The sequence below is a fragment of the Pleuronectes platessa genome, chromosome 18 (assembly GCF_947347685.1).
Source record: "Pleuronectes platessa chromosome 18, fPlePla1.1, whole genome shotgun sequence".
NCBI classification, from domain to species: domain Eukaryota; kingdom Metazoa; phylum Chordata; class Actinopteri; order Pleuronectiformes; family Pleuronectidae; genus Pleuronectes; species Pleuronectes platessa.
Genome location: NC_070643.1, coordinates 13,263,191 through 13,276,845, shown reverse-complemented (window position 1 = coordinate 13,276,845; position 13,655 = coordinate 13,263,191). Strand labels below are relative to the sequence as shown.

At 43.2% G+C, this 13,655-nt stretch overlaps 1 protein-coding gene across 1 annotated transcript; it reads right to left on the bottom strand.

Moving 5' to 3' along the window:
- Positions 1-215: 215 nt before the first annotated feature.
- susd5 (sushi domain containing 5) lies at positions 216-13,445 on the bottom strand. The gene is made up of 5 exons (XM_053447003.1): positions 13,133-13,445; positions 11,523-11,700; positions 7,831-7,940; positions 6,845-7,033; positions 216-5,916 (listed from the first exon to the last, which is right to left on the bottom strand). The coding sequence occupies exons 1-5, from the start codon at positions 13,221-13,223 to the stop codon at positions 4,055-4,057; spliced, it is 2,430 nt and encodes an 809-aa protein (XP_053302978.1). The 5' UTR covers positions 13,224-13,445; the 3' UTR covers positions 216-4,054.
- Between the last annotated feature and the right edge of the window lie 210 nt (positions 13,446-13,655).

Sequence of the window (13,655 nt, the reverse complement as noted above, 5' to 3'; positions counted from 1 at the left end):
TTAAAACCTTTTCAAGGTCATGATGAATGGTATTTAAAGCTACTTCTAGTATGATGGCTATGAGGGAATATCAGAATCCCATAATTACTTACACTTGATTACTATTGAAGACAAGGTGAAGTAGCCTTGTAGAGAAATAACACTTTATTTCATCACGCAAACAGAAAAAAGTCAAACAGTAGGTATCCACAGTCTTTCTTAAAGCCAATCCCAGTGCGACGCTATGAATCCTGACCAGGGTGTTTGTAAACTCATCAGTCAAATGAACGTTTACATCATTAAAATCTACTTAATTGCTTTTTTAGAGCTAGTACGTCATATTCGGACATTTAAGACTTTATAGATAGCGAAGATAGAGATAAAGGTCTGGAGTAGTTTTACTATTTATAGGTATGTGATACATTTTATGAACAAGCTCTTTGAGTGACCATCAAGACTAGAAAGCACTATATAAGTACATATCAAATAAAAACATAATTTATTGTTCTTTCAACTAATGACAACATTTCTCCATCTATATAGAGACACATCTTGAGCATGAAATAATAAGATTTACTTGTTACAATTTATTTACGTCCAAGCCCATGTCTTCAGACGCCATGTTGTGTCCGACCAACCTTCCAGAACAAAAAAAGCAATCCATTCCCAATCACATAGTTCAAAGGAAACTGCGAAACATCGCAATTTAAAAAAAGTGGAATTTGGGAATGTTTGGTATTTTTGCTTGAAGAAGACCTGAAGGGCCGAACAGCCGCGGCCTTTGAGACGAAAGCCAACAGGGCTGTGCAGAGCAGAGAGACTCAGCCAGAGAAAACACTGAGTTGTTTAATAATGTTTGAACATCGAGTCTCAGTGCAGTTTGTCACACAGTGATGTTAAAAACCCACAGGGGAACATTCCCTCTGTATTACAGTGTGTGTCTGTGTGTGTGTCTCTCTGTCTGCAGCTCTGTGCTCTTGTTTCTCTCCTCCCTGTACTCGCCTCTCTTTTATTGCTTCTCCTTATTCCTTGACAATGCTTTATTTGACATCTTTCCATCATCTGTTAACATTTATTGAGGGCGTCAGGAGAGAGGAAGATAACGGCGCTGTGAAAGAGGAGCTCGGATGAAAGTTACGATGAAAAGCTGAATGTCAGGAGTCGAGGTTAAAGGTCAAGGTCACAGGTCACAGGTCATACTTACACAATGAAAAGTAAACAATGCAATAAATGAACCACGTGATTTCACATCTTTATCTCCTTGACTGAATGTTTCTGTTTGACCCTGATGGTGGGGGGAAAAAATAGGAAATTCAAGACTTGAAACCACATCAAATGCAATAATCAGCCCAGAGTCCCATGTTAAGCAGTTTATTGTGACTAAGAGAACGCTTGCTCTACACAGTACACACCTCACCCTGACACCACTCCCATCAGGCTGTTTGAAGGGGAGGAGAAACCGTCACGTTGGAGCGTCATGTGAACGAGACACAGCTACGTCCAAATATCATTTCCTGCTTTTTCGCCTCCGCTGGTTTTCATAAGTGTCGTGCACAAAAACTCAGGTGATCCCACAATCTGGTGCGCGATCAGACAGGCCCTGCAGCTGACATCTGCGAGTACAGTACTTGTGTTTCTACAGCAGGACACGAAACAGTGAGATTCTTAGTGGTGGAAATGAGCCGACTCTGTGTAGAGGTCACGTCGAATGTGACACCAGATATGCTACAGTATGTACAGCAAGTTAATGCAGTCGTAGATTCATATTTACACAAACATACAGATACTTCAGGGACTTCATTCCCCCCCGATGCACTCACCCAAGAATAGTGTCGACATAGTTTCAGATACCACAATACAGAAGTCAAGAAGACGCTCATCTACTTAATTTATCCAAATCCTTATTTCATGACTAGACACAAAATAACCTCATTAAAAAAATACTTTTTATAAACCAGCAGGAAACACTGGATGTTTTGTTAGAAACAAAATAGAAGAAATTCAATAATCACTCATGACCGATGACACCACCAATAACCTCATCCACCAGCCACTACTTATTGAAAGTAAAGCACTCACAATTTTGTCGTCTTTATACATAACAATATCGACGAGTTTAAACCCTCCTGTGACGATTGGCCTTTGTTCATATGTGCACCTTTTTTTTTATGTTTTCTAATTCAATTTAGCAGCTGAAGAACAAAAGAGCAAAAAAACATAATTATGCCTCCAGTGGCCAGAGGCATTATGTTTTCAGGCTGTCCGTCCGTTCGTGCACTTTTGAACATGATGTCTTGAGTGCATCTCGAGAGAATTTCTTCTAACTTGATACAAAGGTTTACTTGGACTCGAGGATGAACTGATTATAATCTGGGAGTCAAAATGTAAGGTGAGGGTGTCCTCACGAAACCCTTTTTGCCTTGTGAACATGTTATCTTAATAACACCTCAAGAGAATCCTTTAAAATTTAAACAAATGTTCACTGAGACTCACAGATGAACTGATTAGATTACCGTGGGTAAAGGTCAAAGTTCAAAGTCCTGGTGCCTCACAGAAACATGTTTCTGGCCGATTTCTTGAGTTGATATACAAATTGTGTGAATTCTTATTTATACTTGAATTGAAAACTCCAACTTAAACCAGAGGTTCAATCAACCATAACTTGACAGAAAACAAGCACAAGCACATAATGCACTGATGTTGTTGAAAACATATTTAGCACGACATCTATCATTTTTGAGCGATTTAAACAATTAATGTACACTGAACAGCTCCAACATTCAAACCCATTAACTGTTTTAACGTTTTGGCAGATTGGTGAACATTTCAGGCCATGAGGTCTGGAACTATTTTTAAACTAAAGCTCTCCAGCTCCACAAGATATTCAAAACTACCTTTCGTCGAATCTCAAGAGGAAAAACCCTCTGAACAGTCGAAATATTTCAGAAGATGACTGATAATGTTTTAACTCTAACATTTGGGGTAGTTCCTCTCTGTTGCCATGGCAGCAACACAAAGTTTGATCTCTGGCTGGTCTGGATGCCGTCAGCACCCTCGCTGCTTCTTCAAACACGGTGTACCGCCGAGCAGCCGATTGCACGAACCTGAGACACACGCACACACACACAAACACAGGGCCGAGTTTGCAGTCTGGAAACCTGCTTTATATTTCTCACCAGCTGACTGTCAAAACCAACAGAGGCTGGAACCTCCTCAGCTGTTTCTTCCATCATACTTAGTATTCACACCATTCCCCAGCCTCTTTTTCTTTTTAGCTCTATTCATACTCGTTCTATCATCTGGTCTAGCCATTATTATCATCATCATCATCATCATCATCATCATCATCAAACTCATAATTTTCTCTTTTCTTTCTGGTCCAACAGAATCCAGGTCTTTCATTTGGGAAAATACCTGCCCAAATTTACTGCAGTGTTGTGATCCTCTAACTCTAACTAACAAGTGGGATACTCTTTTTTAATATATATATATATATAAAAAACAAAATAAACAGAAAAGAAGATTGAGATCTATAAATCCAGAACAGTACACATCAAAAGAAAGAAACAAGACCACTCAACATAAATGACAGCAAAGTAACGGAGAGAATCTTCACCACAATGTCCAAGAGCTTCGGAGGTTGGAGTCTCAGTTCGAGTACTTCAGGCAGGCATGTCTTCTTGGGGTTTTCCAACATGGTAATTTCGTACAATCTCTTGTTGTTTTTAGTTCCTGGAACGTAGTCCAGTCTAGACAGAACGCCCCCAACTGTCCACATAGATATCGGAGCTTTGAAAATAATGAATAAGTATGACAAAGGTCGGTGAACTTCCGTAGAATTGTTAAGAAGCAGACCATACTGCTGCATCACTTCTTACTGTTTTACTGTATTTTGTGCACCACACAGGTAATGTACAAAACAGGACTCTTTTGTTCATACTGAACCAAAATCTTCAATTATGCAGTAGCCTACTTTCTAGGAAGATGAAGGGCTGCGCGTTCTTCTCAAATTCATCCGACACGTCCTAAATGTCTCTGCCCTCCATCAGTGTCCTTCTTTCCTCGTCTCTTGTTATTACACTTTTTGCTGCATCTCTATCTGTTGGCCCTGTCTGCTGTGACTCTGGCCCTTCCCGTTCATCTCGTACATCGAGCTCTTCTGCTGCTGCCGTCGGTAACACCACACCCCGACGATGACAGCCGCAGCCAGCGCACACAACGCCACGATGATGACGGTAATTGTAGCACCTTTGCTAGAGGAGCTCTGAGGAGGACGCGGAGGGCAGTCACCGCCCACGCAGGTCGCCTCCCCCATCTCCCCTTCCACCTCCTCACGCTCGCCAGTCTCACTGGGCAGGTTGTTCACGGTGTGCTCCTCCATCAGGACGTCGCCATCATGCACCGGGGGAGCCAGGCCGTAATCGAGGAAGGGGTGCTCGGTGAGGTCTTCCTGCCAGGAGCGGGTGGGAGCTGCTTGTTGAGTGTCGTAGTCGAGGGTGTCGGAGTACGAGGGGGAGTCTGAGGGCTCTATGTGATCAGGAGAAGGAGCAACGGTGGGGATGAAGCCAGGCCAGACGTCCTTTACTCCACCTTGTTCAGGGTCCACAGTGGGAGATTCGTGTTCCTCTGGTAAACTGGTGTAGGGGACAGGTCTACGAATGTCCACCTCGTTGGGTTTGTCTGTTGTCGTAGCGTGTGTCCCCCTCTCTCCGTCCTCTGGTCTCACTGTTGTCGCGTCGTCTTTTTCCGTTTCCTCCAAGACGACAGGGTAGCCGTCTAGCCAGGTGTCATCTGTCGTTGCCTTCTCTTCTGCTCCCTTCGCGGTGACATTCTTACGTACATCTGTTGCGATAGAAACGATGACACGCTGATGACCGTCATCGGCATCTTCGTGGCTATCGTGATCATCGTAGCTGTCATGCTCATCGTTGTCATGCTCATCGTGATCAGGGAAATGGTCGCCTTCGTCCTCCTCCAGGTCGTAATGCTCCTCGCCATCGTCATGGTCGTGTTGGTCTGGATGTTCCTTTGAGTCGTCAGGATGCTCTTCAACAACCACACCATGATCGTCAGTCACGTCCTTGCGATCCTCGTAACTTTCGTGTTCATCGTAGCTGTCGTCCCGATCATCGTACTCCGGGTTGCTGTAGCGAACGCGATCATCTTCATGTTCACCCATGTCATAATGGTCATTGGGGTCAATATGATCTTCGTCGTGTTTTCCGGGGCGGTCCCGTCTGTCCAGATCGTCGTGCTGAGCTGGAATGTAATGTTTCAGATGGTCATCGTGGTCATCTTCGTCCTGGTGACTGTCAGGGTCAGGTTGATCATAGTGGCGGCTGTCGTCTCCATCCTGTCGGTCATCTGTGTCATGATCGTCTCGCTCGTGATCATGGTCATCGACATCGACGGGATGCTGGGTTTCCTGGCTCTCATGCTCTTTGCTCTCCTCTGATTGGGTGCCAGAAGCTCTCTGTGGAGTCTGTGTGGCTGGATTGGTGGAGACAGACTGACTCTCCTCGTGAAAAGCCTCGGAGGGAAACCAGAACATGTGTTTCTGGGAGAGAAGAGAGACCGGTGCCTCTGTGGCTGCAGCTACATCTATCCTCACCACCTCCCTCCTCTCCTGCTCCCACCTCGGGGTATCTATAAAGTCCTCCACAGCCCGATCCTCGTCTTTTTCCTCTACTTCACCCTCAAACTTACTACCATTCGATTCTCCTCCTGCTTCAGCATCTCCATGCTCGTCCTGATGCTCAATGAGACCAAAGCTTGTCTCTTGCTGCTCCTGACTCTCCCTCCCCTCCGGGTATGCAGCTCCATGCACCTCCTCATACACTTCGCCTTGGGCCTCCTCTGGCCTCTCGCTGTGGTGCCCTTCCTCCTCGTAGGAATCTGTGAACTTGTCCTCATAGTCTATGTGACTTTCAGTCCCATCTGAGGAAACACAAAGAGGAAATATACATGATCTATAAGCTGATAGAGCTACATCAGGTCTTCACTTCCATGATTATACAGCTCAATTAAAAAAATCTCAAACAATTTTCAGATTGCGTCAATGAAGCCAATGTTCTCCTGGATCCATGCATTCTTCTGAGTGCCATTCCATTAATTCTTTGGCCATAAAATATGAATTAGTGAGCTTTAGAGGTACTGGTTGAGGTGTAGGGGATTTTACCAGTTTTCATATAAAGCTAAAGAAACTACACCAACTAACCTGCCTTACTAACTAACCAACTAACCCTTATTTTAACCACGAGAGCAGTATCAATCTTCTCATGTGTCACTCACAAAGCAAATCAATGTATGTTTAATGAGTTTTCCTTTCAAATAAAGCAATGGCAACTCGTGATCATTTTTCCCAGTTGATGATTTTTTCTCATTTGAAAGATTATAAGAGGTCTGGGTTGCTGATTTTATCTTTCGTATCTATTTAAATCATTTTGTGACCACTCTGATTTATTCTTGGATAATTTACTTCTGAAAATAAAGACAACTACGTCTCTGTAACCCCGCACACATGTCTGGCATTTTGCCTCAATAGACCGGGACCCTTCAGACCCTCTGCTATGAACTGGGCCACACCACGGTATGTCACGCTCAGGTGTCATCGCTGCCTTTTCTTCCCCACTCACAGTTAAGACTCTGTTTCCCCCAAAAGCCAGAAATCAAGCAGCGGTCACCTTACAACACTGGGAGCCAACAAGCAAGGAAGTGATGAGGTTGACCTCAGTGTGGCCTGCTGCCTGGGTCAAAGCACAGAACTTTGAAAAGCACAATGGGGCATTTCTCTTTTTACTTCTTCGTTCTGCCTCTTCCCAGTTCTGCCCCCCGCTCCAAAATGCTACTTTGGACAACTTCTTACCTTTGACACAAATCTGCACCAGTCCATACCACTCTCCACAGCTGTCGCACAGCAGGCTGAAGGCAGTGTGTCCGCTGGGCATCACGTGACCCGGCACACACGTGTAGAGCAGCTCATCGCCCATCTCAAAGCCAGGGTGACCCTGCAGACGAGCGTTGGGGAAGGATGGAGGGTCCCCACACGGCACGCCTGTAGACAACAAACACAAAGATACATGTCAAATAAAGATAAAGATAAAATTGAGCATATTGTGTGATGTAGCCTAAATGTACAACATCATGTACAATACAATAACGATGTATCATATAAATAAGATGGACCAAACATGAACTTTTACTTTTGTACTGTAACTACATTTTGCTGTGATATGTGTATTTTTTTAGGATCTTAGATGAAGGACATTAATTTGTAATGAAGTATAACACTGTCTTGGTACTTTTACTTAAGAAAATAATCAACATATTCCACCCTAGTGAATGGTCCAGTAAAACCAACTTTTCACTAACAGAATTGACTTGATTTATTGTAAATTGATTTAAAATATGTGTATTTTCCTGATAATGGGACTGGAATGACATCAATACCTCTTAATCTCCTAACTATTACTACAGCTACAACTCAAACTGTGATGCTTATAAATTATTTTCCTTTTGTATTGAGTGGATTGTTAATTTCTCCCTCAGCAGAATGTTAGATCCAGAATGGGGGGTGTGGTGCAGCCACAGTAGCTCAACTGTTTATAAGGGAGGAGTACAGCTCTTCTCTGAGTGGCACCAAATAATATTCTGCAAACTTCCCTCCCCTGTCAGACCCATGAGAGTGGAGTGGGTGTGTGGAATTTAGCTTCAGATCCATCAGGGTTTACACACATTCAAGGATCACTGCACACAATCAGATATTCATGACAGATCGGTAAATGAAGACTGATATTAGTGAAAACACAAACACACATCTGTGTATATGCAAACATCTGTGTCTTCACTAGCCTTTATCTTTGATGCAGAAGGCGTCCAGGTGAGCCTTGTCCTCTGTGGCATTTTCTGTTCTCACGTCCACTGCGTTCAGTCCACTGCCTGCGACATTACACACAGTGGTCCTAGAAACCAGGAGAGAGACACACAGGCAGGACAGTGAGGAAATCTTTGTTTTTCGTTTAAAACCAAATCATGTTTAAAGCCCATTTATAGACTCCAGCGTTGAGGGCCGTCATAATTAAACCCAGCGTGTTAACTTGTAACACAAACTGACACATGCACAGAAACACACTTAATATTTTGTGCTATTTTCTGCTTTACTCCAACACATTTTAGAGGAAATTTAGTGTAATGTTCCATTGTAATGTTCAAGATTTAGATGTTATTGCCAAAGAGACAATTCCTCGTAATATGTCCGATGGTTTCATTTAAGAGGTCAAATAAAAGCTATATAACAATATAATATCAGATGTTAGTTTGTGTGGCAGACGATAATATTTTCTTCTTTCCACTCCATTAATCATCCACTGATGCCTCAGATTCATCTTGTGACCTTTCAGACGAGGGACACCACTGGACTCAAATACCTCAAAGCATATCAGACTGTTTATACTTTCTCTACCATGTCTGACTACAACAGTAAAATAAAGCTAACACAATGATTAGTATAAGTATTAAAGTATTAATGAGGCATTTCTTTCTGCAAGAAGAGTGACTTCATTTTCCGGCTCAACCCTCTGGCGTGTTCAAATCATGTCATGTGTGTTGTGTGCTCTGGTTTAGATATGTACACGGGTAACATGACACCATACAATCTATGCAGTACTGTACTAATGTTATTACAGCATGACATCAGAGTACAAAAACACACATCATGCCTCGGACACGCTGCAGTATCAGCACTTGTAGCTTGTGGCACAACATTATCTAACAATGGCACGTTGGGAATAGATGTTCCCATACAAGCCTAAAGATACAGCCAGCTTCGTCGAGAACAATCATAACATAGGCGACTTAATATGAGACCTATTCCACAAGGACTAAATGAGTAATGTGGTCGGAACACGATGCCTTCAAGCTAAAAACGATGAGTAAGTAGTCTTTTTTTGGTTGCCCCATTACTAACTGGGTTTATAGCATCATTAGCCCACTTATCATTGAAAGCACCAGATAAGACGGAAGCGAAACTTCCCAGGCCAATCAAATCATGTTCCCATAGCAATGCTCCACCACATGTACAAAGAAAAGTCGTGGCAAAGTTTCACCGAGCTCAGATACATTACTTTTTATTTATATTAATCAGGCTTCGTCAAATAAAAAGGTATGAGCCAAGAGTTGTCCATGTGTCTGTTTGTGTGTGTGTGTGTGTGTGTGTGTGTGTGTTTTTGTTAACTTGTGCAACTGAGTTAATCAAACTATTTGGAAGCATTTGACTGGCAGTGCAGCTCCAGACTGTGAGACGAGAGCAGCGTGAGTCATCCTGAAGGCTCGAGCGACGCCATAACTTCAGCTTATAAGGACAAAAGTCTGAGAGAAGGAAGTGAGAAATCGCCAAGAAAACACCCAGACAGAGACAAAAATCACAAAGTCTGTTTTCATATTAAACTATAGCTCATAAGGCATCTGTGCACGTGCGTGTGTGTGTATAAGTGAAGGTGCGTGTGTGTGGGAGAGAGGGAAGGGGGGGGGGGGGGGTTCTATCAGGGACAGTGTATGCTTCACCTGACCATGTTTCTCAGAGCCATCGCCTTATATGACATAATGACAGTAAAACCTTAAGGATGTGTGTTGGGTGTGTGAGTGTGTGTGCGTATGTGTGGTTGATGTGTTCCGTTGCCGGGCAGCAGATCTGTGATTGACAGTTAAGATGAAGACGTTACGGTAGAACAGTCAACCTTTTGTTATGTAAGAGAGCTAAAAAATGACGTCAAAGGAAATCTGTAGAAGACAACTCACACCAGATATAAGGGAACTATTTTCAAAGCAACTTCCAGAACCGATATGGGACTGGACGTCTGAATTGACCCTGGATTACCTGCAAAGGCTAAAACACCAACACTTTCTACCCACAATGTAAATCTACAAATAACTATCATGATATGCTCTGTGAGTCAACATTTTCTTTTTGCCTTTTTAGATGTTTTCATTCCAATCGAGAAGAGTCACAAATTATTTTTTTATTTCGAAATCTTAAAGCCAATGTCTCAAAACATCCTGGATTCAAGTCTGTCTGATGAGATGTTTGTGGTGCATGAATTTACCAGTTTCCAGTATTATACATCATAACCTGCTAATACACTGCATAGACTGTAGAGTAAACAACCTTACTCTGGTGGCTGGCTGGAGCATAGGTCATAAACTCTGCCTCCTCCATGTTGGCAATTGGGACATGAGCCAAACTAAAAAGTCAAAGCACACGCCAAATAGATTTTTCTCAAATAAGGAGTGTCATGTAGGTAGTTCTTATCACACTGATGTTTGTTTACTAGATATTTTAAAAACAAAGCACGTTGATTGCAGCGTTTGTATCCATTATATATTTTGACTTCATTTCTGGGAAGAAGTGTAGACGCATCCTCCAACTTTATATATATTCAATGACACATATCCTGAAATTATATATTTGGTTGTAAATGCAGTAGTGAAGTGAGGGCTGGAACTTCTGAACCTACAGCTACAACAGAAACCAGGGAGCGGCTTTGAAGGGAGCCAGCAGGAGAGCAAGAGCAACAGCCCTTCAGTTAATATGCTCTGAAATATGTGACCAGCCTAAACAGTAAATATATAGAGTGGGCGTGATGTGATGCTGCAAAAAGTGAGCGCAAATTTGGCCCATTTTTTACATTAAACTTTTCGTCACAAACACGGCAGAAGTCGTCGTGTTGGTGAAGGTCTGACGATGGGCGGGGATGAACCGAGCTGGACGGACAGAGCTGAAGATGGATGACTGTGAGACATGGTACGTGGGTGTGAAAGCTAATGTCCACTGTCCAACACGCAGGGAGTGTACGGAGAGTTTAAAAAAACGTTTCAGCTTTTCCATCGAGCAGACGTTCGCCATTCTTCTGGAAGCCGCCATTTTTAATGACGTCGGATGTTAGTCCTCTATTGAAACTATGAGCTAGTGTCATCTGAGTATTTTTTATATATTCATTTGACCAGATCTTACATCATAAACCCCTGATTACCATGTATTTAACTAAAGGTATTGTAGAAGCACTGTAAGGGCCATTTGGTCTTGTGTAATTACTGCTGTTCAAACCCCTGACCATAAGGGTGTACCTGTCGTCCCCCGTGCCCAAAATCATCTCCGTCTCTTTCTGTCTCCGGGTGCTGAGAGCCGTGTGTCATGTTACCGGGGAGATGAGAGGTGTAAATGGAGGCAGTTGTCGACATGACACCCCGGCTCTGAATTCCCTCCTCCTCCAGGAAGGAACAGAGGAGTCTTTCTCCCGCTCTTCCTCTCTGCTTTTTCTCTTTCCCCCTTGAAATGTGTCACTCTCCTCTTCTATCCTTCCCGCTCTCTCAAACTGCCGCTGCAACCCCTCGCTTCCTTTCTCTTTCATCCATCCCTACGACCTCCGTCACACGCAGGAGCACACACACCAGAGATGACCTTTGACATCTCTAGAAATCAGCCGCCTCCCGTGCTCTTCCCTTACAACAAACGAAGACGGAGTACTTCTTTTCTTTTCTTTTCTTACCCCACTGTGCCTCCATAGAGCCACCCACGGGTACATGTAGAGAAGAAGCACTCCATCACAGCGTGACGGAGATCCTCCGCCGATGCCAGGCGGGCACGTTGCGAGGCACAGGCCCGCTCGGCATCTCTGAAGCCCTGAGGGCCTGAGGAGTTCCTCAGGTCCAACACAAACACCCGACCTGAGAGGAGAGAGAAAACAGGGAGTAAGAGGAAAAACTCTGAAACTCTGCAAAGCAAAAACTCAGCGAGTGGCAGGTGTATGTGGACTAGGGCTGGGTGATATGGCCAAAAATGATTCAGTCAGTATCAGTATTTCTCCAGATTAATGTCACATTATTATTTATTTTAAGTGTAAAGATAGATCTTTGAGTGATGGTTGTGGTTTTAAACTCTTCTTTATGCACAGAGGATTATAAACACTTGTTAAATGACGTAGACTGATGATGTGTTATACCTCCTCACTGTGCTGGCACAATGCATAATCATTACATTGATATATAAATAGGACTTAGTTTATATTGCAGTGAAAATGATATGTGATAACTACTGATATTGTTTTATCGCTCAGCCCTAATGTGGACAGAGTGTCTGCTGAGAAAATGAACTATGAGCTTTTGGATTATGGCAGCCTGTGTAAGAACTACACACTTCAATTATTAGAACAATTTTTTTGTAGGTTACAATCAAATAAATTTGAAGAAAACCTAAAGATGCATCAGAAATGAGTGAGGACAGCTAAAGAGCCTGTTATAAATATTAGGAGAACTTTATTTTAACAGTGACAGTGTGACAAGTTTTTAGCACTGATTTTAATATATAGTTTTGGGATATGTAAACTTTAGAGTCACAATCTAAGACATAAACCTGCTACAGATTTAGAGAGGGCTTCAGAAGTAGGCCTAAATCGTGAAAAAGTGATCAAGACATATCTGTCCTAAAACGAAGGTAACAGCTTATTATTGTGTAAAAGTCTAGATCCAAGTAAGTCAACGACATAATATGAAATCATATTTGACGCCAGACGCATTCAAATCTCATGATCAGTCTAAACATAGTTCAACCTTTACATGTCAGTATCTGGACGATGCAGTTTAGCAGAGACGTTTGATATTCGTGAGCTCTAACAGGTGACAGGTACATTTACTGTAAATTGGCACTACGTCCCCTTCAAGGTCACAATATACAGTCACGTTTACTTATACTAAAGAAAATATGCTGTAAGCCTGTGTATAAAACCTTTAAAGTTCATCCTTTAAATAAGTATATAGATAAAACGTGGGGAAACAGCAAACTAAGCCTAATCTGTAAAAGCTGGACGATGAATAAGCACTCAAACAGCATTACGCACAGCTTTACGAACGTCTACTGCTGTGTTTGTTTGGTTCTTCTTTAAGACTCAATATTTATATCAGAGAATAAAACATTCACGGGCCAAAGAAAATGCTCCCGTGTGATGATAAACCTAAACGCACGAGATGACTCGACAGGTGCCGTTGATTCGCGCGCTCGTCCTCCGTTGCGCGCCGAGGAGCGAACCCCAAACTTTCTGATTTGAGTTTATAATGAAGTCTGTGGGTTTCTTGTCATTTGTGGATCCAAATAGGAACTTACCGTCTGCATTGACATTCACTGAGCTGATGACAAGACAAGCCAGGCATCCATAGAGCAACCACACAGCAGTCGGGTTCCAACGATCCAGCATCTTCTTCTTTTAGTACCTTGGGTTGTAAAAAGTGAATCTCACTTTTTGTGATGGAGAACGTGTCCGAATGAAAACTTGAGTCAACAGTGTGGCGGGTCCCAGTCTCCCTCCCGGTGGACGCAGCGGTGGGAAGGTGTCGGAGCTTATTGACAAGTGTGTCCGTTAGCGGGAAGAAACCGGTGAGAGCGGCTCGGGAGCGAGGCTCGTTCGCCTCCACAAATAGTCGCCCTCGCGAGCAGATGGAGCACCGGTGCGAAAACTCGCGCGTCCCCGTTAGTAAATACGTCACGGCCTGAAAATCTTCACGGTGCGCAAAGGCGGTCAAACGGACTCCTGCTCCTCCAGAGCAAGAGGAGGAGGGAGAGGGTGTGCAGAGGCGGCTGCTGCTGCCGAGGTGTCCTTGAGCAAGACACAGAACTGTATGTAGAGACC

What these genes read in the sequence shown, in the direction of transcription:
- susd5 (XM_053447003.1), bottom strand. Translation starts at nt 13,223, where the DNA reads ATGCTGGATCGTTGGAACCCGACTGCTGTGTGGTTGCTCTATGGATGC. An exon ending in CTCTATGGAGGCACAGTGGG is followed by an intron (nt 7,941 to 11,522) that starts GTAAGAAAAGAA and finishes CCTGGTTTCTAG; the next exon opens with GACCACTGTGTGTAATGTCG. An exon ending in CTTCTGCATCAAAGATAAAG is followed by an intron (nt 7,034 to 7,830) that starts GCTAGTGAAGAC and finishes TGTTGTCTACAG; the next exon opens with GCGTGCCGTGTGGGGACCCT.